This window comes from Pagrus pagrus (assembly GCF_965226575.1).
Source record: "Pagrus pagrus genome assembly, chromosome: 18".
Classification (NCBI taxonomy): domain Eukaryota; kingdom Metazoa; phylum Chordata; class Actinopteri; order Spariformes; family Sparidae; genus Pagrus; species Pagrus pagrus.
The window spans coordinates 28,429,465-28,451,900 of NC_140202.1; the positions used below are offsets into that span (position 1 = coordinate 28,429,465).

A 22,436-nucleotide genomic window follows, 5' to 3' on the forward strand; every position below is an offset into this window, starting at 1 on the left:
TAAAATGATCCACAGAAAAATCTCCTCACTGTAACTTGACATAAATCTCTCTGATGGTGTCGTTTGCTCATGTAGGTCATAGAGAGGCATCAGTATCAAACTGAGACTGTTTCATAACCAGATAAAAACTCCTCGTTGTAGCAAGGCAATAAAACACTGAAACACTCAAGTGAAGTACGAGCAGTTTAAAATTACAATGAAGTAGACGTACTTGGTAACTTTAAAATGTGGTCCAGGGTTAGAAGATGTTGAGAGATCCTGAGTTTGAGTTACTCAACTCAGGTCAGAGGAGTTACAGCTGACTTTAGCTCTGCACAGTAAATGTGACACATGATACTCATCTTCTCTCTTAAGTTAACCTGACATCACCTGCAGGGTTCGGGCCTGCTCCAGGGTCGTGCTTCGGTTCATCCAGGCTCGGTCCAGGCTGGATTTGGCTTCCTCCAGCTGGTTCAGGGCTTTCTGGATCTCTGCCTTTGAACTGTGACCAGACTGGATCAGACCTAGACCGAAGTCCCGGACAGAGTCGGTGCGCTCGGCACGGGCGTCAATCTCCGTCTGTGGAAACATCACAGATCAGTTTCAACACTTTACTGTTACATCTGGTCCAAAAAACAGAGCTGACGACTCACCTTCCAGTCCTGATGCTCGACGATGACCCGGTCGGCCTCGGCTCTGGTCTTGGGAAGGCCTTTCTCTGCCATCTCACCGCTCTGCTTGACACTCCACTCCAGCAGGAGGCGCTGGTTGGCTTTGAACAGCTGCAGCTGGTGGGCCTCCTGCAGATTCTCCTTCCTAAAACAGGTTATCAGCTCAGGTTAACTGACAATAATGACGGTCCTTAAATCATTCAAATTTAATTGAAATATATTAATAAACTCTCCATCACCTGAGTTTCACCTCCTTGTCCAGAGTCTTCAGAGTTTTCTGGACCTCCTTCTGTTTGTTTTTCAGCTTGTCGTTCATCCCTGATCGAGCCCTCAGATGATCCGACACCTCCTTCTCCAGAGCCTGAGAAGATCAGGGAGGGAAGACAGTCCACAGTCTCCTCTGGGTCTCCTCAAGGAGAACTGAACTCTTACAGCCAACGTTAAATGTTGGATTTTTTTAATATGCTTGGAGAGAAAGTGAGGTACCTCAGTGGGCTCACTTTGGACCAGGACAAAACAGAAACACTGGGTTTTCAGGACTTAAGAAACTGTCCTAAACCTCCAGGATAGGAACTCTGTTGTCTCACTCAACAACATGAACATATTTTTGCCAACAGGGCTCAGTTATGTTTCCTCCTCTCAATAAAATACAGACAGCAATCGACCTCCAGCAGAGAAAGCACAAAAATGTGTCCAGAAACACTCCCGGCAATGAGATGTCTCTAATTTATTTTTATTCATGACTAACATAATTTCTTATGTTTTAATCTTTTCCACAACTAGAATGATACTTTTTGTGTGATTTGTTTGCTGTGATATTTGGTCAACCTCATAAATTAGTCTGCGGTTGTCCATGTTGGCTGCTGACTGGTGGCGCAAGTGTGCGAAACTTCACAAAAGTAGAACCAAAGCAAGTGTTTTTCAAAGCCTGCAGGTTGAGGCATGGAGCAGGTCAGGAGACTCTCACTGAAACAATCATATGTTCTCTCCTCCGCTTGGCTTCCAGTAATAATTATTTTCGTCTTAAGACTAAGTCTCAAATAGCTCCCAAAATAAACACTGTGTCACAAAGTCTGGACACCGCCATCTTTAAAAATTCCAAGATGCAGATTAAGTGCGTGATTTAGAGAAACTTGCTCAACCAGTTAGATGAATGTCATATCTTAAAATACTGCTGCAGATCCATAAACGGTTTAGGACCAGAGGGGCTCCTTAAAACGAGCTCTCCGACTCACCTTTGACCTCTCCTGGATGACCCCGGCCTCCCTCTCTGTCTCCTCGTGGCGTCTGATCAGGTTCTCCACGCTGTCCACATCAAACCCACAGTCCTGACCCTGCAGCAGCATCATCTACAGACACAACGTCCTGTTAGTCTCAGAAGAACATCTGACAGGTAGTTTTACTGCAGCCTCTCATGACTGACCTTCTCGTTGGCTCTGTCCCTGACCTCCTCCAGCTCTCTGATCAGGCCGTGGATCACCAGCGCCCCCTCCAGCTTCTTCTTGTAATTGTTCAGATCTCCGTGAAACTTGCTCCACCTGGAGAGACGAAACATTTATAGGGTTTTTTATGTTCTTAATCCGCCCAGAGAGGTGAGGATACCTGCGAGTGTCACCTGTCGTTGAGCTGCTGTCTCCTCTGTCGAACAGTCACCAGCTCATCAGCGCTCTGTCTCTTCTCCAGTTTGGCTGCCAGTCTGTTGATGGCTGTGATGTGAGCGTCGTCCACCGTCACGTCCTGCACATTAAAAGAACGATTCACCCAGACATTTGAATTCAGTCATTATCTCCTCAGTCCACAAAACATTTGTGGAGCTTCACAGCCACGCTGCTCTCTCACCCCGTCTCCAGTTCCTCTGAACTCGCTGAGTTTCTTCAGCAGCTGAACTCCATGTTCATAATCCTCCCCAACATCTCCAACGTTGATCATCACCTCCTGAAACACACGCAGGCCAGAGACACACATTATCCTCTGCAAATACACCACCCATCCATCCACCATCCCTCCGTTTCCCACCTTCTGTCTGATCCAGGCCTCCACTTCTTCCACTTTCTGCAGGAACTCCAGGAAGTCTCTGTTGTCTTCCAGAGCTTTCCCTCGGTTGGCCATGGCCTTCTTCAGCTCCTCCCAGTGGAGCTCCAGGGCGGCTGCGCTCCTCTTCACCTCCTTGGACCGCGGGTGGCGGAGGGAGACCAGCTCCTTCCCAGCCTGCAGAACAGAGCTGATGATCTCGCTGTGAGCCAGGATCTCGGCCTCAAACACCTGATGTTTCTGGAGGAGCTTCATCTTGGCATGCAGGTTACTGAGGTCAGCTTTACCGTCCTCCGCCATCTTCTGCATCCGCTCAGACACCCACTCCTCAGCCTGACAGACGGACAGACAGACAAGTGTACTGAACATACTGCAGCTGTAGAAGATAACCATTTACACTGACAAAAGGAAAAGTCTGTGATTACCGCGCCGACATCTCTGTTGAAGACACACAGCATCCTGGAGAGCTCCAGCTCCTCCCTGCGTTTGACGGACAGCTCCTTGATCCTGTCACGTCTCTGGATGAGGGCTCTGAGTTTGGTTTGGACCCGGCCGCTCTTCTCTCTGCTCAGCTGCTTCTTCAGCCGCTCGGACAGATCCTTCAGAGACGACAGCTGCACCGAACATATGGAGGAAAGGTTTGAATGAAAAGAGCAGCACGTCACCACGAGGTTAACGCTCATGATCGTCGGCCTAAAGACGAGATCCTGTAATAAACTCCTGCTTATTTAGACACATACATTTCTGCATTAACAACAATAATGATAAGCAAAATAAACCACGCCAACAGAATGTACATTAAAAAATGTCTTTAATTCTCCATTTACCCATAAGTGTCAAAAGTTTGAGTGACTTTTTACTTGAAACACTAACATTTCTTTTTTACTATTCTTTGACTATCTGGAGATTAATGAATCAAATTACAGTCAGCTGCAGTGAAAGAGTGAAAGAGATAGAAGACGGGAGCAGGTCAGACCTTTTCCTCCTGCGAGCTGAGCAGCTTCTCAAAAGCTTCGTGGCGTTTGATCAAACCCTCCGTCTCGTCCACCGTGTCTCCCAGAGTGCTGTTCTGCAGCAGGATCTGAGGACGGGACAGCTGATCAGACGCTGAATGTGATGTCATTTCCTCTGGAGACCAACTCAGAGTGTGCGTGTGTGTGTGTGTGCGTGTGCGTGTGTGCGTGCGTACCTCCTGTGAGCCAGACGTCTTGTCCATGCTGTTAACGTCTCTGTAGAACACCTGCTCCAGATGAACAGTTTCCAGCCAGCGTTGTTTCTCGTTCCACTGCTGCTCCAGTTTGTGTCGCTCCGCCTGCAGCGCCTTCAGCTTCTCCGACACCTGAATCACAAACCATCACAGGTAACGTCCTCTGATACGAGACCGCACTGACACATCCAGGGATTTAAACTCTCACCTCCTTCCTGTTGGTCCTGTCCTGCGTCTGCAGCTCCTCTCCCATGTCCACAGCCTGCCGGTACGTCTCCTGTCTGGCCTCCATCTCGGCCCACAGCTGCTGGTGCTGTGCCAGCTGGAGGTCGGCGGTCGCCACGTCGCTGATGGTCTCCTCGGCAGCCATCGCACCAATCAGCTGGCTGCACCACAGGAAGTAGTCCTGCGCCTGGAGAGCACAAAGACACATGGGTAAGATCTGAGGAGCATGATGGGATTATCAATGACGTTTAATCATCCCTCTGTCTGTCCTTCTGTCTTCACCGTGTTGAGGAACTGGTATCTCTGGCACGCCAGTTTTAGCTCCTCCTCCCTCTGCTCTGCGTGGCGTCGGAGCTCCTCCCACCGCTCCACCACTTCCTGCTGCACTTCCTCCAGACGGAGCTTCAGCTGAGGCGTGCAGAGGTGCAGGATGGAGTCGACAGCGTCCAGCTGCTCCTGCAACTGCAGCACACACAAAATACATCACCAACAACATCAGTGTGAAAGAACATTTTATTGTCTCCAGCAGCAGCCACAACTCAAATCCCCAAAACAACAGTTTTCTTCTAAAACATGTAGTTTAAAGTTTTGAGCCTGTAACTGTGAGAAAACAGCACTTCCTGCTCAGCTGTTGTGACTGCTGGATGGATCGTTAACTCTTGTCTGTGTGTCTGTACCTGTTGCTCTGTGGTTGCCAGCTCGTGGAGCAGAGCTTCATGTTTCCTCAGCTGTGACGTTACTCCTCGCAAATCCTTCGCCACATCATCAGGGATGCTTTTCTGTCGCTCCTACAGAGAGAGGGAGAGTGAGACTTCAGCAGATATGTCTTTACGTATTGATGGACGGATGTGACGTATTTATAGACAGTGACCTTGATGAGACTCAGCGCGTCGGTCAGGTCTTGGTAAAAGCGGTGACATTCCTCGGCTCTCTGCAGCTGATCCTGACGCTCCCTGGCCACGCCATTCAAATCCTCCCAGCATGCACTGCAAACAAACAACATCAGAAACAACACAACGAAAAAGAGAACGAGAAGACAGGAAGGAAGACCAATCAAACAAAAGGCTTAGTGTCTTGGGGGGGGGGGGGGGTTGGTTTGTCAGTGTAGATGATTACGTCAAACATTTTGTGAATTTGGTCACAATTTTTATTCAGAATCAGAACTGATCAAACTGAACATCAACTTCAGTAACTGAAATCAAAAGCAGGAGTGGAGTTCCTCCAGTATTTCTTCCCTCCACCCCGCCTGTTGTAAAATACTATCTTTTTAAAAAACAGTTTGTCGGGACATAAAAGATCTGGTGACCTTCACTAACACATCGTACCTGAGCAGCTGCAGCGTCTCTCTGACTGCTGAGCTCTGTGGATGTTTGTTGCGGATCAGTCGAGCAGCGAGGTCGCTGCAGCTCTGCAGTCTCTCCTCTCCGACTTCCAGCTGCTTCAGGAAACCTTCAAACTTCCCACGCAGCAGCTGAAACAGACACAAACAGATCATGAAATATCTGCAACAAGCTGGTTCGACTCATCTGTTGCCACAGGCTCTGACACAGGCTCCCGTTGATGAGATGTTAATGAGCTGTAACCTGAACATGCTGGTAGTCGTTGCCCAGCTCCTGAGACTCTGCTGTCTGTCTCTGCTGGTTCATCCACTCCTCAAACTCTGATGACTCCCGTCTGAACTCGTGGAGATGGAGGACCTCCTTTAACCTCTGACCCCTGACAGGAGACACATGGACAGTGAAGACACACAGGTACACAGACGGACAGGTGAGCGAAGTAATCTGACAGCAGTACGACTCAATGTTTACCTGAGAGCAGCCTGGTGCTGCAGCTGCTGCTTCAGACTGCTGAGGCGGCTGTAGGGCCTGTTCAGCTCCTCCAGGCTCCAGTTCTGAACCGCCTGCTCCACCTGGTCACCTAACTGCTCCACCTCCACCTCCAGCACATCCAGCTGGCCCTCCACCACCTGCAGCGAAGGAAACATCAGGATAATGTTGACGGATACAACATGCTGACACAAAAAGACAGAAAGCACACTCTACATTTGGCTGTTCAGTCTGTGCAAAAGATGCTGGAGAAAAGTGGACAAATGCAAAGTAAAGACGTAAAGAAGGAATCTGTAGAAGGAGTGCCACAGGGAACGATCCGAGGTCCCATTATGTTTTAGTTAGATACAGAGTGTGTGTTGTACCTGGTGCTTGGTGATGAGACTCTGTGTGGCCAGCTCGTCTTTGCCGTAATCGTCGATGTTCACCAGACTGAGTGTCTCGGTCAGCCTGGACTCCAGCTCTGAGCAGTCCAACAGCAGCTAGAGAGACGATTCAGAGAAAACTCAGCACAAACACAAACATCCTCTCCCTGTCAGCTTGTGAGGCAGCTGTAGTTTTAAGTCACATGACAGCCGACCAGTCACATCCTGCTGTCTTTCACGTGATACGGGCCGACATCTGTCTCTCTGTCCCTCTCACCTGCTCTCTGGTGATGGCTTTGCTCAGGTGAGCTGTCCTCCTGGTGCAGGCCTCCTCTAGCTCCTCCCACTCTGCACTCAAGTGCCTGCACCTGCAAAAAAAAGTCCACAAGGGGAATAAGTATTTTCTCACATGAAATGTAAAGAAAACTGTCGACCATGAGGACAGAGGGAAGGCACCTCTGGAGAACTTCCTCTCCGTCTGATTTGCTGGATTTCGTCAAGCTCCGCCCCTTCTCCAGGACGTGGTTCAGGTATTTTTGGTGGGCGGTCACTTCAGCCTGCAACTCCTACGTGAACACAAAGCAAACAAATAGGTATTCTTAGTTTGAGCTGTTATTCTGACCTATAGAGGTTCAGATAAACGATTACGGATCTTAAAGTCACAAACATCTTTTTCACCATCATTTTCTAAATCTGAGCAGTTGACATGAACAAAGATGAGAAAAGTTACAAGTGATTAACTGTGATCCAGATGGTACCTTGTGTTTCTGCATGAGGCTGATGGCTCCAGCCAGAGACTTGTCGTATCCCGTCGATCCAGAAGCAGGAACATGTTCAGAGATCCAGCTTAGCTCCAGGTCCACGTCGTGATAAAACCCAAACAGCAGCACCGACGCTTCCAGCTGAGCTCGACGCCGGTCCAGAGGCTTCTGGAGAGACTTGAACCTGTAGCACAAAGTTCGCCAAATCAACATCACCTGCTATAAACAAAATCCTGTCCAATTCCTGTTTTACTCTCGATTGTGCTGTTTTTCCATCACGTCTGCCGGCCTGGCTCTACTCAGTTTGACTCGGCGCGGCAGGGATTTGCATTCCCTCCACAACTGGTCTACCTGCTTGAAGGTGAGTCTTAAACCAATGACGTGCTTGTCCCGAGACAGATTGAAGAATCACCGCTAACAAAGCTGCTCCGCTAATTCAGCTACAAACACGCTAATTTTCCTTTAGCATCTTCAAATAAAAGCAATTATTTCCCTGAGTGAAAATAAGATTAATCTGGTCTTTGTTTGTTTCTGCTGGCAGAAATCTGAATGTTTGAGATATTTAAGTTGACAGATATTTGCTCTGTCTGGTGATAGTTTCCTGTTTTGTAATGAATAGTACCTATTTTCTGTTTAAATAAAGCCAGTTCTCATCGTCCAACATCCTGCTACATCCTGCTACAAGTCTACAATCAACCTGGACCGAAGTGAATCCTGCTGTTTCACTGTAGCTAACCCTCCCTGCAGAGTGGACTCACAGAGTCAGGTAGGTGTCGGTCTCCTGGAGGATCCTCTGGGAGTCGAAGTGATTGGAGGCCAGGTGTTTGGCCCTGCTGACGATGGAGTTGATCTTCTCCGCCAGCTCCTTGGCCTCCTGCTCCAGCTGCTGATGCTCCTTCACACAGAAACACGGCAATTACTGACCGCTAAAAGGCTAACTGCTGTATGTAAGGATGCTAGACTCAGTGTTAGCCTGATGTGACCTCACCTTCAGGAGCTGTCGGCTGGAGCGGAGGTCGTGACCTTTGGCAGCGTTGTTGAGCATCCACTGGATGGCCTCGATCTTCAGCTTGGCATCCTGAGAGAGAAGAAGAGTTAAACTACAGAAGGCTGAAACAGGAGGCTCAGGTTCAGTGAGCTATACAACATTTATCGACATTTTTGTCGTCATTTCCTGTGGCAGTTGAGCTTCTTTACCAATGATCTAAATTGGAAAAACAAGAGATACTCAGCTCGTTAAGGAGGTGATCAATTATCTAGAACATGAGTATTGTGGTTTAATAGGCTGAGTCAGTGATTCACTGAATATCTCAGTGTTTGTACCTGCAGCAGCTCCATCAGCTGCTCCTGCTGTCCCGCCTGTCTCAGTTTGTCTCCTCTGTCAGCCATCTTGTCCTGAAGTTTCCTCCAGCGGCCGCTGAGCTGAGTCGACTTCCTGCTGATGCTCTTACTGTTGTAGTGCTCTTCAGCAAGCATCTCCTGCCCCAGCTGAACACATATCACATTATTTTAGCTGTGTTTACACAACGTGACGTCAGAGAAGTCGAGCAGTCGTTGGACTGGGAACCAGTGAGCAAAACTTTACCTGAACCAGCCTGTCCTGCCACACCTGGTTCGCCTGCATCTCCCTTTCAGCCGCCTCGTGTCTCTTCAGCTTGCGGAGGATGTTGGTGGGGTCGCGGTACGACTCGTCCTCCGCCACCTTAAACTTCTCCTCCATCCACAGCAGCAGCTCGTCTGAATCTCTCTGGAACTCCTGCAGCACAAACATCAGGGACACTGAAGAGTCACTGAGTGAGGCGAACATGCGGACATGGATCTTTATTTTGTCGTGTTTTCGATAGCTGCGATGTTCAGCATCTGTATAAAAAAACTGCTGTACTGATGATTTAGCTGTTCTTGCCGTTAGAGCCGGTGGAGTTAAGTAGTAACGGATCATTAAAACCTAAACATTCATGCTCTGCTAGAAGGAATGATTTCAGCAAATGTCACCAGTGAACGCCTGTGGAGAAGTTTTCAAACCGAAACGGTGGTGCTATAAGAACCACTGAGGCATCTGGGCCAACATCATGATAAAATAATAAAATAATAATACCTGATATTTCTTTGAGGCCAGTAGCAGACTCCTCCTCTGCCTGCTGCTCTCCTTTAACTTCCTGTTGGCCGTCTGGATGCTCCTGCTCCTCTCCTTGATGCTTTGAAACAGCATGACACATAAAAGAAATCAAGATGTATTCAAAAACTAAAAAACATCGTTACTGCAGGTTTTTGTTTCATAAATTTGAAAATCCTTCGTCTGATATAATTCAGATTTTGCATCATAGTTCACTGAAACCTGTTCATTCATCAATCAATCTTTATCTGTCCGGCACCAATTCACAACAAAAGTCATCTCACGACACTTTTCAAACTGAGCAGGTCTAAACAATAACCCTTCAGTAAATTGTCTCCAGAGACCCAACAGTTCCCTCATGAGCAGCACTTGGCGACAGTGATGAGACAAAACTGCCTTTAACGGCAGAAACCTCGAGCAGAGCCGGACTCAGTGGTGGGCGACTATCTGCCTCCTTATTGCAGCCTGAACAATACCAGATGTGTCAGGTCAATGTTAAAATGATATTTGAGAGTTTAAAAAACAAAATATGTTTGTGTTTATCTACACATATAGAATAAACATACATTATTAGATCCAATAAAAATGTTGTTTCGGGTTTTCTGCAGTGAACCTGCTGCTCCTCACAGCTTTACAGATGTAATACTGACTCTCTGCTCCTTGTTCACGTGTCTGGACACAACTTTACTGTTCTGGTTCACTCTCAGCGCTCTAATAGTTTTGTTTTCTGAGGAAAAGCTGTAAATATCCACTGCAGAGACCAAAAACTCTCAAGTCGTGTCCTTCTTTCATTTCTAATCTGATACTGACCGACGGATCGTCCACATGTCTGTGGCGTCTCTGTTCTCTTACTGTTTTGCAGCGTAGTGCTGTTGGTTGATGAGCTCCTGACCACGTTCAGTGAAATGATCGACTTGTTGGTCCAAAGCCTTCAGGAGACCCTCCAGCTCCTCCTGTCGGCCCAGCAGACTGTGGACACTGTCCACTGAGTCCTGCACCCATAAACACACATTGATTAACAAACAGAAGTCGTTTAAACTGTTTGAAACTTGGTGCCAAACATCACGAGGACCATGAAAACAGGTCAGAGTGAAGCGTCCTCACCCCGACATCTTTGACTCTCAGTCGGGCTTCGTGTCCACTCAGCGCCGCCTCAATCCGGTCTCCTTCCTGGTTCAGCCTCTGAAGCTCCACCCCCTGCTCCAATAGCCCCTTCCTACTGGTCCACATCTTGTCAAGCTTGGACCAGTCAGCAGTGAGGGTGTCCAGGGTTTGTTGGATGTCAACACTCCCTGTCTTCCCATTGGCTGAGCCCTTCTGAAGAGACTTCCCCAACGTCTCCATGTCCTTCAGCCTGAGAAAACACAAACAGATGGACTCATTCGACCTGAACACATCAGGTCCACCTGCAGTTATTAATGTCGAACTTCTCTGTGGCTCAAATCAAATGTAGTTTTCCTTCTTATAAATTCAGTCACAAGAACATCTTTCTGGTTCTGCTGAGAACAGAGAGTCTCTACCTGCTCCTCTGCTCCTCCATCTCCAGCCGGAGCTCCTGGTGTTGCTCCAGCAGAGCCACGGCCGAGGCCACGTCAGTCGCCGTCTCCTCCTGCAGGAGGCGCTCCTGGACCGAGCCGGCCCAGCGCTGCAGCTCCTTGGCCTGCTGCTGGAAACTCTGCAGCCTGCGGGCCTCCTCCAGGAGGCGCTGTCTGTCGGCCGCCTGACGCTTCAGCTGGTCCACGACAGAACAGGAGAAACTAAGAACGACTCACTGACTCATCGCGCATCATTCGATTACATACATATTTTGATTTATATTAAATAATGTCATGAAAGTAAAAGTTCAGTCTGTGATGATGAACTGAAGTCAAACCTGACTCAGCAGAGCCTCCAGACCTCGAACCTCCTCTGTGATGGCTGCGCTCTCTGCTGGACTGCAGTCCTTCTTCCTGTAGGACAGGAAATAATGTCATGGACCACAAGACACAGCGAACATCAGAGATCAAACCAGCTGATGAAAACATTTCAGCTTTTCAGGTCATAATTATCCCTTTCTGGCCCAAATCTGAAAAAAAAATATCTGTTATTATATTTATAGTCTGCTTTTCATCAACATCGTGCTCGTTCTTCTTTCAGATCTTCAACCATTCGGACAAAGTCTTCAATAAAACTGTGGCAGCAAGAAAATACAGAATCAATCAAACTCTTTAACAACAAGGTTTCATGAAAAGAAAACTGAGGTTTCTTTAGTCTAAATGAGAGCCGTACATCTTGGCGACGCTCTTCAGGTAGGCGATCTTGCCCTCCAGGGCCTGGATGTCTCTGAGGGCCTGAGCCTGGTTCTTCTCCTCGGCCTGCAGGGTGAAGGAGCTGCAGCCCACGTCCACGGTGTCGAGCCGGGTCAGCTGATCCTGCAGCTGAGCTTTGGCCTCCTCGCAGCTCTGCAGGAAGGACTGAACGTCCGCTGTGCTCAGCAGCTCATGTGCTTTCTCATCCTTCAGCTGCTGGATCCGATCCCACCTGCAGACAGGAGGGACGGGAGGTCAGAGCAGAGTGAGATAACTGATCACTGATAGATGATCAATAATATGCAGTGTGAGTATCATCAGCGTCACTGTACAGTTTGATGTTCAGTCTGTACCTGTTGGACACTCTCTTCTGTCTGGCCAGGATCTCTCTCTGTTTACTGTGTCGGCTCTTCACCAGCTCCTCCGCCATTTTGATGATGTCATCCAACTGGCCACGCCCACTGGCCAACTCAGTCAGGAAGTTCTGGAACAGGAAGTCAACACAGGCGAGTTTGTTGATATTTGAGTTTATGTGGTTTGATTTTTCCTTTTTAAAATCTTCAAGTTTTTTATTGGTTCCAGTCCAGCTGTTCGTGTTCAGTTGGTCATTTTAGAAGTTAAATAAAAGTTTGGGTGAAACTCAGACACTAAAACTGGAGATGAAAAACTTCAACAACAGAACATAATCAATCAGGCCTGAATCAGATTAATCAAGACCCGATGAGTGACTATCTGGATCCATCTGAATATCTCCAAGGGAACTTATTTCCCAAAGTTGTTGTACTATCCCTTTAACACATGGACCTGGTTTAAATTCTTTAAGCTAATGTATCACACTGAGCGAAGTCTTCGTACCTCGTATTTGGCCTGAACGATTCCCAGGTTGTCGGCGTCGGTGCTGAAGGTGTTCAGGACGTTCTCCTTGTCCTCCATCCACGACTCGAACTCCTGACAGCTGTTGTAGAATCGATGGAGACGCAGCGTCTCCTCCAGACTCCTCGTCTTCGACTGCAGACACAAAAACAAACAAATATAAAGTCTTTTCATTCAATGTGTCTCTCACAGTATTATCAGACTACATCTCCCATGATGCCCCTGTCACCTTGACCAGGTTGTACAGGGAGTTGTAGTCCTGGTCCAGACTGGCCCGCGTGCTCTCCACAGTGTCCCTCTGGTACTGCGGATCTGGCAGCCCTGTTGTCTGGATCTCAGCTGTGCCGCGACGCATCGAGCGGCTTCGCCTCGGACGACTCAACTTCCTGCTCGGGCTTTCTGGCACACCATTGGTGGAGGACGGGGTGGGGGGAGGAGCCTGTGCAGAGAGAGGAAGAAGAAGATTGAGGGCTAACTGACAATGATTACACTTATTATTGATCTAAAATCTCTACAGGTAAGACTGATGTAAATGTTATTGATTACTGATCGTACAGCGGCTGGCAGCAGCGACAGGTAGGTTTTGGGGATGAGCTGCTGGTTTCCTCGGCCGTCTCTCGCCAGAACTCGATCTCCATCCGGCTCAGTGCTGACGATCGTCACGATCTCACTACGATCCCACTGATACTGACCTGGAAATCAGTTCAGATCAAATTACTTCACATTTTTCAGATATTTTTTATTTTAACTTTTCCTCCACCTGAGGTCAATCTTCCTTTTTATTAATGAATATCTGCATTTTCTGCATCAATAACGGATGGAAATGTATTTATTTATGTGAAGAAAACTATTCAAAATATAAATCTAACAAATCTATATAAGGCGAGCGGAAACAGGAATCTAACTACTATAACCAACTGGTATATATGATGGTATATAAAGATGGTATATAAAGATGTATTGTGTGTTAACTGTCCTGGTGACCGAACATCATCATGTCCAAGCTTGTGTCATTTCCCATCATGCTCTGCTGCGTGGCAGTGACAGAGCGGACCTCCTGTACCTCGGCTGTATCTGAAGCGGAGCTTCGCCCTGCTGTCGTCGCTCTGAGAGCCCCCAGAGCCCCTCCCACTACTGGCACCAGGCGATAGTGATGTCATCGCTCCAGGCCCCTCCTCCTCATCAGAGGAGTCGCTGTATTGGATCATTTTACTCTGTTGAGGCTCCGCCTACACAAGGAGAGACGGTTTAGAAGAAAAACATCAGCTGTGAAGTGAAAATCAGTCTTCTGACTTCTGAGTTGTTACGCAGCAGCAGAGAGGAGAAGAGTGATGTGACTTTGAATCAGCTGAAGTTAAATGATAATCACAGTAAACGTAGTCAGAAAAAATACTGCAGAAGTCAATAATTATAAATATAACAGAAATTTAAAATAAAACTATGGATGGTTCAGCCTAATACTGAAAATCAATACAAATATAAAGAAACATAAAAATTGTAAATATATTAAAAACAACAATGTGATGAATATATATATATATATTAAACTTTTTTTTTTATTTTAATCATGAAAGGTCATGTAAACACCTGCAGGTGAGAAATCATCACAAGCTCATTAAAAACTAAAAGAGAGTAACAACATAAAGTGTTTAAATCTGGAAATAAAAATAAGAAAGCACAATAAAAAATCAATAAACATGAAAATCTCTAACTGATTATGATCAGCTGCTATACTCACAGTCAGCGCCGTCAGCTGCGCCGCGCTCCTCGCCTGCTCTGACAGCCTCTTTATCTCCGAGCCATAGGCTGCCATCTCCTTTTCCAACCGCAGGTGGCGCTGCAGCAACGCCGCCGTGCTCGACTCGTCCTTCCCATGATCCTCGCTGGTCAGCAGCGGTTTCCTGTCGCCCAGCCAGGAGTTGGCCTCCGCCACATCTGCAAAGTACTGAACAGAGAGAAGGCAGTCAGCTGTGGAGGTCAGAGAGCCGGGGGAAGTCTCAGTGGCTTCTTTACTTTGAAACACGAGAGTGAATCGTACAAACACAGTTTTTGTTTTTGGTTATGTTGATCAATAGCTTAGCTTCAGTGCTAGGCTACACACAGCTAGTGTGGCCGTGTGTTCAAGTTGTATTCTCCTTCTTAGAAACATGTAATGAATAACAACAAAACTTCTTCCTTCCTCCTCTTCTGCTCGGTTCCTGTCTTTCCTTCCTGTTTCCTGTTTCCTGGTTCTACCTGTTTGATGATGGCGGCGGCCTGCAGTCTGTCGCGGCGCCCTGTCGCCTCGTCGGTCATGTGACCCCACTGCTTCTTCAGGGTCCTGATCCACTTCTGGATGGCTCGCTGGCTGACCTGACTCTGTTTGGACAGCAGGTCCTGACCTCGAGCCAGAACCCCCTGATACAGAGACTCCTGGGCCTGAAGCTCCGCCTCCAGAACCTGACACAGCATCAATCAGATTTATTGAATCGATTGGAACTGATTCAGATCAGAGAGACTTTCAGTTTGTGTGTTTGTGTGTCCCACCTTGTGTTTGTGTTGGCTCAGCTCGATGTGGTTCAGGTCTCGACCCAGTCCGGCGGTCTGCAGCCTCAGCCAGTGCTCATACAGCCACGCCTCCAACTCCTCACAGTCATGGAAGAACTCAAACAACCTCAACTGAGCCTCCAACTGTCTCCTCCTGATGGAGGAGAGGAGGAGAGGAGAGGAGAGGAGAGGAGAGGAGACAAACAGAGAATATTGGATCTGTTGTTCAATAAGTGATGAATTAATCAATCAGCTGTTGGAGTGAAAACAGAAGAGAACCTGCTGCTGCTGAGAGACACCAGAGATTTGTACTGAGTGTCGAGAGCTCTCACTCTGCTCTGAATCTGCTGACCGTCCCTCACTTTCACCTGGCAGGAAGACAAAGACAGGTCAACATTCAAGGTTAGATCAGATCTTCACTCAATGTATCCATACAAATAATCACAGTATCATTTTCTTCATCGTCCAGCCGTGGTTACTACAGTACAGGAGTAATGTACTGTCTGACAGTAACATGGATGATCATGAGTATTGTACCTTGAGCGCTCTGCTGCTGATGGCGCTGATGGTTTCACCGTGAGCTGAGATCTGAGCCTCCAGCAGATCCTGTTTCTGGAGGAGAGACTCCACCTCGGCCAGCTGTTTGCCCAGTTCAGACGAACTGGCCTGGGACTGGAGACAGAGACAGAGAGGGGAGACGGTAGAGACGAGAAGATTTCACATTTGAATTATTTAATAATAAAATGTGTTAATACAGTTTCAGAGTGAACTCACCTGTAGCTCCTTCAGTTCCTGGGAGACGAGCTCCACGTCTCTGAGGACGCTCAGATTTTCAACTACATTTCCCAGCAGCACCTTCTGCTCTTGGAGCTGCTGCAGCAGGTCCTTCCATCGATGGCTGATGCTCTCCTCCCTGACAAACACACACAGATATATGTTCATGTTCATGCAATATACACACACATAAAATGCCCTCTGTGATCAAGAACATCTTAGTTTTAGTCCAGTTTCTGGATGATGTTCCTCACTCACCTCCTGATGATCTGCTCCTTGCTGTGGTAGTTTCCTCTCTCGATGGTCTTGGCCATGTCTCTCAGGGCGCCGAAGCGAGGCTCTCTGGCCAGAGCGTCGGTGGCCAGGGCCGCCAGACGCCGGCCGGCCGCCTGAGCCTCCTCCAGGGTGGAGAGAGCTCGGACGTCCTGCCTCCGGATCAGACGCAGCGTGTCCTCCAGGTACCCGTCCCTCAGCTCTGCCTGAGAAATGAGAACAAAGCTTATTCATGTCTTCATCCTTCAGAGGTTTAGAGAGCAACATGTAGGCTTCAACTTTACTTTACATTTGGCTAATGTCAGGACAGTAATGGGTTAAAGAAACGTCTTTATTTCAGTGCCACTGGAGTTGAAGTTCACTTACAGTCAAAAACATAAAGAGAGACTAAATCTTTACAGACTCGTTAGATCGTGTAAAGTTTGGAGGTTTGTAATGATGTCTTTGGTACAGATGTCTTTACCTTCCTCCCAAACTTCTGGGCGAGCTGCTCCAGGCTCTCCAGGCGAAGCAGCGCCTCCTGCAGGGCTCGCTCTCGCTCATGTTCAGCTCTCTCCAGCAAAACCCAACTCTTCTCTATGTCACTCAGAGTTTTACCTTCAAATACACAAAACACAGTGTTAGCTGATGTGGGAGATGTGGTGTTGTAGAAGGCTACAGAGGTCAACAGGGTCATTCTTCTGATGTCATCATCATATCATGTGAGTTATGTGCCATGGCAAAATAACAATATAATACAACAAGTGTCTCAGCGTATGAATGTGAATTAATACCCTCTGGAGGATTGTAAGCCCACTGGTTGTTGGCTGCCAGCTGAGTCTTCAGACTGAACAGATGAGCTTCAATCGCTCCACGCTCCTGAAGACACACGACCAGAAGATCACAAGATTAAATATTAATGCACAATAATAAAACGCACACACAAGACAAACCTCGATATGTACTCAAGGAAGATAAACTACGATGCCAAAATAATAATTCTTCTGAATCAGCTGTTTTCAGTGGCTGAAAAAAAATGTATTTGCAAATAAAATAAGAGATTTAAACGCTGAGAAATCAAACTGAGAGCTGAGTGAATGAGGGAGATTCTGGATTAAAATGACAACAGTCTCACCTGGTATTTGGGAGGTTTCTCCACAGTTCTGTAGGTCTTGAAAGTCATCATCAGCTTCTGCATCTCCCTCACAGAGTTCGGGAATCGTCTGTCGTTCAGCTGCACCACCTGATCAATCAGCCACACGATAATCAATCAGTCCATTGTGACAGACGTTCTTTCTCTCGGTTCCTTAAATGTGAGAACTGTTGCTGTGTTTGTCACCTTGGTTTTGATCCAGTGAAGCAGATCTGAGACCAGTCTCTCATACTGGACCTTCATGTTGTCCAGCTCCATCAGCATCCCGACTATCTGAGGACAACATTCGAGACACAAATTGTTAATTATTCTGCTGTGTCGATGTCACACTGAAGTTTCTACTCAAAGACACCAGCTTTGAGAAGTTCTCATCGAACGAGCGAACCAGCTGAAGAAGTTTCAGAGGAACAACGGGACAGGACGATGGAGAGACACACAACAAACCTTGTCGAGGGATCTGGTGGAGGACTCTCTCCTGTACTGCCTCTTCACCCACTGACCACTGAGACGTCCTCCCACTGACATACTGTTCACTCTGTCACACACCAAACCCAGCTAAACACACCTGAAACACCTGGAACACACCTGGACACAACCTGTACTTTCTTTACCTAATGAGAAAAAGTCCTGTTGGTCAAAAGAGACACATCTATGCACCTGAACCGAGCTCTGACAGAACTGCTGCACTTAGTACATACGACATGTGACACAGGTAAACACGGAGACACCTGGTACACCTGGTACATACAATACAACTGCTGGGGACGCTTCTAGATAATTCAACCACACCTGGATACACCTGTGTTCCCTCCAGTTTAATCATTTTAAATCTCTATGCACTCACACACTGGTGACACACCTGAACCCACCTGTACAAGTCAACCATCACTATGTGACCCCAGGTAAATCACTGGACCTGGACATACCTGGTTCACCTGCGACATGAACATACACAGCCAACATTGTTTGAGCTCCAACCATCACAACACAACATGAGATCAGAGGATCAATAATCCAAAGAATCAATGAACCGATCACTGAAATACTTCAACACACTGAAGGTATCTGGACTTTACTTCTGACTCCTCCTCTCTACACCTGAACACAAACACCTGAACTTTCTCCTCCTCACAGCTTCAAAACAGCCTTGTTACTTTAGTTTGATGCATCTGAGGTGAATTATGGATTATTGTTATTTGGCGTCATCGCACGCCGCCTTCCCAACATCACCAGACTGATGTCGACCTATCAGAGCACATCACGCACGGCAGACGCAGCGAGACGACACAAAGACGAAAAAGACGTAAACAGACAGAGAGGGAGGCTGGAATGGGGAGAAAAGGCGTGTTAGTGTCTCGTATCTGCAGAGAGTTTCTTATTTTCTCTCTTTGTTGCTGCTCGGGACGCTTTACCAACCCAACATGTGGCTATTTGACGTCCTGGGAATGAGACGCAACAATCAACTATCTTTGTGGTGCGTTCAGGAACAGCTGGGACAAATCCTACTGACTCTACCTTTAACTTTAATAGTCTTTGAATTATATTAATATGACGTGAGCTTCAGTTAGCTTTGACCACAAATGTCCTTCAGAGGGAGACTTTGTACTCTGATACTCTGAGTACATGTCAGAGCCTGTACTCGATTACTTTTACTGGAGTAAAGAAGCTGAATCAGTGCTTCTACATTTACCAGAGTCTGTTTTAATACAAGTATCTGAACTTCTCCTGGAGGAAACAGTGTGTGGACGTGGATATAATGAGTAATAGCGTAAATACAAGTAGTTCAGTCTATTAAGTTCAGAAAACGACATCATGTTCTTGTAATGCAGCCTTTAAAACCAGGAGCAGACAGCAGTCATGATCTGAAGGAAACCTTTACAGCACAGCAAACATCTGTATCAGACCGGAGTCCAGCTGGAATCCTTACAAAGTTCAGAAACCAACAAACAGGAGAGAAATTACAACTTTCTAGCCAACACACAGACATCTGTGGTTGTTCTGCATGTGAAGAATCTCTCATCTGTGCAGCTACAACACAACACAGCTCTCAAGACAAACATGTAGCCTAGCAACCCAACAGAGACAACAACAACACAACAATCTCCATCAGACTCTTAAATCCTCGGTGGTTTAGTTCAGACTGAGCTGAACCAGAGACTCGTCTCCTCTCTGAGCCGGTGCTGACAGCAGGTAAAGGTGTGCAGCTTCAGTTTGGTTCAGCAGGTGTTTCTCTTCCTGCCTCCAGTAGTGTGTGTGTGTGTGTGTGTGTGTGATCTCATCTGATTAGCTTAGCCTCTTTAGCCCCACCCACAATCACCCACACAGGATAGAGAGGCTCTGAGGTCACCTGACCAGCTAAGGTGAGACATTACCTCCAGTAATCCTTCATCAATGTCTCTCTGATTCACTCAACTGGTTTTCTACACCAGCTGTTTGTTGTGTGTTCATTCAGGTGTGTGTGTTCTGCTCTGTGTGTTGTAGCTGTGTCAGCAGGTGACTTCCTGTTTGAATCTAATCCAGCAGTAATCCACCATGTCTGACAGGCAGGAGGAGGCCGACGGATTAGAGACAGTCACCATGAGTGTGAGGCAGCTGCTGTTCCTAACTCAGCCTGCAGAGGGCGGACACGTCCACAGTTTGTTCTACCTGAGCCACTTCTCTTTAACTGCTATTTCTTTAATGAATGAACAGGTGGACTCTTGTTTATGTTAAATTAAAAGTTAAACAATCTGTTCATGCAGCAAGATCATTTAACTAGACAAGAAATCTTCAATCAAGTTGGTTTGTTAGAAATAAGACGACTGACGGTGTTCAGATGTTTCAAATAAGTAGAAAATTATGATTTTTAAATCAAACTACTTGAGATTCTTCTTTCCTTTCCTTCCTTTCCTTTCCTTCCTTTCTGTTTCCTTTCCTTTCTGTTTCCTTTCCTTTCCTTTCCTTTCCTTTCTGTTTCCTTTCCTTTCTGTTTCCTTTTCCAGTAAATGACTCAGTTTCAGTGTCGAGCCTGATTGAGACCTCCACACACACTCACTGGTGGTCAGTACTTATGACATCACTTATTTAACATTATATATTTAAATTAATTGTAACTTCGTAGAAATCTGTTTGATTCCTTTTATAAAAGCAAACGAAGGGAAACGCCTGAGTGGGTGAATACGTTTTAAAGCCAGTGTATGTGATATGTGTCTGAGTGCTGCCCCCTGGAGGTGGTTCAGACCTTGGCAAGTCTCTTCTGGATGGTCTGGCCCTGCTTCATCTTGGAGAAGTAGTGGTAGTACAGAGACACGTAGGTCATGATGGACTTCTCGTCCGGACGAGGGACCACCATGTCCTCCACCTCCAGCAGCTGCATGATCCCGAACTCCCGCTCCGCCAAGGTGAAGGCGTGCTGCAGGTTACGAACGGCGTCGTCGCCATGGAGGCGGCGGTAGTCGAAAAGGTCAGGCCTGGGATGGAGAGACAGAGAGAGAGGATGGAGAGTGGAAAGTGTGTGTGTGTGTGTGTGTGTGTGTGTGTGTGTGTGTGTGTGTGTGTGTGTGTGCGCGCGCGCGCGTGTGCGCGTGTTACCGGTGTGCGTGGATGAGGGCGTTGAAGGCGAGTCCGTCCCTCCAGCTGGACGAGAAGTCCTGCACATCAACGCCATGGTAACCTGCCGTTTTCCTCTGACACCAGATCAGCAGAGCCTCCTTCGCAGAGCGATGAGCAACGCTGGCTCCGCCCTGATAGGACAGGAAAGGAAAGGAAAAGGAAGGAAAGGAAAAGGAAGTAGGGAGGAGAGGAGAAAAGAAGACCCAGAAAAAGAAAATATGGAGAGGAAGAAAGAGGAGATGATGATGTTGGGTTGAGTAATTTTAGATTAAATCAGATCATTCAGTGAATAATCATCGTTCATACATTTTGTTGAGTCTATCAGATGAAGTATGAGGAGTAAAAACAAGACGACAGGTGAACTCCAGGTATAATAATCCTCCACTGAAGGTCTTATGTTTGTTACCTCCTCCAGGTTGATGGGTCCGATCTGGAACCGGAGGATGATGATCCACAGCAGACCCAGGATCAGCGTACGGTCCCCGTCCACCACATTCTCTGGACCAATCAGATCCACCCGAATCTGACAGAAACACAGTGATTGGTTGTTTTTTGTGTTGGTCAAGATGAACTAACGGGCTCAGATTTAAAGACCCTCACTTCAAACAGATTAAAGCAGCTTGCTCAGTAAAACAATCTGCTCCATGATCTCACTCAACTCAGTCAAATGAGCTGTAATACATGAACATGAACACAAGATGGAGCTAAAGACATAATACAGTTCTCAGATTGGAGGAATAATGGATTTATGTTAACTACCAACACCAGGAACTTTGAGTTATTCTACTGAAGCAGTTTTTGAGAAAATTAAAGTGAAAGTCAGATCAGTTTTCATTATACTGTTTGCAATTTACTCATGTTGGCAGAACCATCGCCTCCTGTTCATTGGCTGAATGAGGAAATGAAAGAAAAGAAAACAGTGAATGAAAAGGGAGAAGCTGCAGTTCATTAATCTGTATTTATGATGCTGTTGGCATCGGCAGTGTGTTGAATCAAAGTGGAGCAGAAACCAGAACCCACTGTCTCAGAACCAGCACCATCAAGCAGGGTACGAAGTGGACAGGGACAGGACTTCACTTTGGTCTTCAGACTCTGAATGACTCCAACAGGTGAGTTACCTTGGTTCTGAGGAAGCTGATTGGTGGGGACAGGACTGTCTGAGGCGGACAGGTGAGTTACCTTGGTTCTGAGTGGGCTGATTGGTGGGGACAGGACTGTCTGAGATGGACAGGTGAGTTACCTTGGTTCTGAGTGGGCTGATTGGTGGGGACAGGACTGTCTGAGACGGACAGGTGAGTTACCTTGGTTTTGAGGAAGCCGATGGCGATGCTGTTGTTCTCCAGACAGTGGACTCTGAGTTTGCGGCGGCTGGGCGGAGGCAGCGTCTCTCTGGAGATGAGCTCCAGCAGACGGATCAGAGCGACTCCTGTCTTCAGCTCAGTGTAAACATCCGTCAGCTCCACCTTCTCCTGCAGGAGGAGGTGACAGTTAAGGACTGACAGGTGACCTTTGACTCTGATGTTCTGCAGGTGAACTATGAGGAACTTTGTACTGAAACAACTGTAACTTACAACCGATACTCTCTTGATTTGATGACTCTGGTTGCTGAAGCCTCAGACTTCAGATAAACTTTGATTTTGTCCATCACTTCTTTTAACATGAACAGGAGGACTGATTCTTGTTGTTTAAAGATGTAAGTAGGTGTGTTTACAGCTCTGTGACTGGCAGGAAGTTCACTGTGAGAGCTAAATTTCCCCAAGGCCACTCTGAGTGGACTGAAGAGTGTTACACAACATCTCAG

At 47.1% G+C, this 22,436-nt stretch overlaps 1 protein-coding gene across 1 annotated transcript in view; it reads right to left on the bottom strand.

Annotated features, from left to right (window-relative positions):
* The window catches only part of sptbn5 (spectrin, beta, non-erythrocytic 5), a gene marked incomplete at its 5' end in the record, with an annotated part of 41,046 nt that overhangs the window by 16,379 nt on the left and 2,231 nt on the right, over window positions 1–22,436 (bottom strand). The window contains 53 exons of the mRNA XM_084381523.1: window positions 370–558; window positions 633–795; window positions 890–1,011; window positions 1,886–1,999; window positions 2,074–2,188; window positions 2,266–2,387; window positions 2,490–2,585; window positions 2,667–3,014; window positions 3,107–3,295; window positions 3,658–3,762; window positions 3,871–4,020; window positions 4,097–4,300; window positions 4,396–4,575; window positions 4,791–4,901; window positions 4,985–5,099; window positions 5,439–5,584; window positions 5,697–5,829; window positions 5,922–6,079; window positions 6,305–6,421; window positions 6,582–6,672; window positions 6,761–6,870; window positions 7,063–7,249; window positions 7,824–7,960; window positions 8,054–8,143; window positions 8,389–8,553; window positions 8,651–8,821; window positions 9,161–9,260; window positions 10,031–10,170; window positions 10,283–10,532; window positions 10,699–10,910; window positions 11,052–11,127; window positions 11,447–11,698; window positions 11,820–11,950; window positions 12,322–12,474; window positions 12,569–12,778; window positions 12,886–13,031; window positions 13,403–13,568; window positions 14,078–14,284; window positions 14,575–14,778; window positions 14,866–15,019; window positions 15,145–15,233; window positions 15,403–15,537; window positions 15,640–15,778; window positions 15,898–16,118; window positions 16,376–16,509; window positions 16,686–16,770; window positions 17,027–17,134; window positions 17,231–17,317; window positions 20,265–20,493; window positions 20,615–20,766; window positions 21,042–21,158; window positions 21,937–22,247; window positions 22,358–22,410. Coding sequence (XP_084237649.1) covers window positions 370–558; window positions 633–795; window positions 890–1,011; window positions 1,886–1,999; window positions 2,074–2,188; window positions 2,266–2,387; window positions 2,490–2,585; window positions 2,667–3,014; window positions 3,107–3,295; window positions 3,658–3,762; window positions 3,871–4,020; window positions 4,097–4,300; window positions 4,396–4,575; window positions 4,791–4,901; window positions 4,985–5,099; window positions 5,439–5,584; window positions 5,697–5,829; window positions 5,922–6,079; window positions 6,305–6,421; window positions 6,582–6,672; window positions 6,761–6,870; window positions 7,063–7,249; window positions 7,824–7,960; window positions 8,054–8,143; window positions 8,389–8,553; window positions 8,651–8,821; window positions 9,161–9,260; window positions 10,031–10,170; window positions 10,283–10,532; window positions 10,699–10,910; window positions 11,052–11,127; window positions 11,447–11,698; window positions 11,820–11,950; window positions 12,322–12,474; window positions 12,569–12,778; window positions 12,886–13,031; window positions 13,403–13,568; window positions 14,078–14,284; window positions 14,575–14,778; window positions 14,866–15,019; window positions 15,145–15,233; window positions 15,403–15,537; window positions 15,640–15,778; window positions 15,898–16,118; window positions 16,376–16,509; window positions 16,686–16,770; window positions 17,027–17,134; window positions 17,231–17,317; window positions 20,265–20,493; window positions 20,615–20,766; window positions 21,042–21,158; window positions 21,937–22,247; window positions 22,358–22,410 — 8,089 coding nt within the window. The remainder of the gene's footprint in view (window positions 1–369; window positions 559–632; window positions 796–889; window positions 1,012–1,885; window positions 2,000–2,073; window positions 2,189–2,265; window positions 2,388–2,489; window positions 2,586–2,666; window positions 3,015–3,106; window positions 3,296–3,657; window positions 3,763–3,870; window positions 4,021–4,096; window positions 4,301–4,395; window positions 4,576–4,790; window positions 4,902–4,984; window positions 5,100–5,438; window positions 5,585–5,696; window positions 5,830–5,921; window positions 6,080–6,304; window positions 6,422–6,581; window positions 6,673–6,760; window positions 6,871–7,062; window positions 7,250–7,823; window positions 7,961–8,053; window positions 8,144–8,388; window positions 8,554–8,650; window positions 8,822–9,160; window positions 9,261–10,030; window positions 10,171–10,282; window positions 10,533–10,698; window positions 10,911–11,051; window positions 11,128–11,446; window positions 11,699–11,819; window positions 11,951–12,321; window positions 12,475–12,568; window positions 12,779–12,885; window positions 13,032–13,402; window positions 13,569–14,077; window positions 14,285–14,574; window positions 14,779–14,865; window positions 15,020–15,144; window positions 15,234–15,402; window positions 15,538–15,639; window positions 15,779–15,897; window positions 16,119–16,375; window positions 16,510–16,685; window positions 16,771–17,026; window positions 17,135–17,230; window positions 17,318–20,264; window positions 20,494–20,614; window positions 20,767–21,041; window positions 21,159–21,936; window positions 22,248–22,357; window positions 22,411–22,436) is intronic.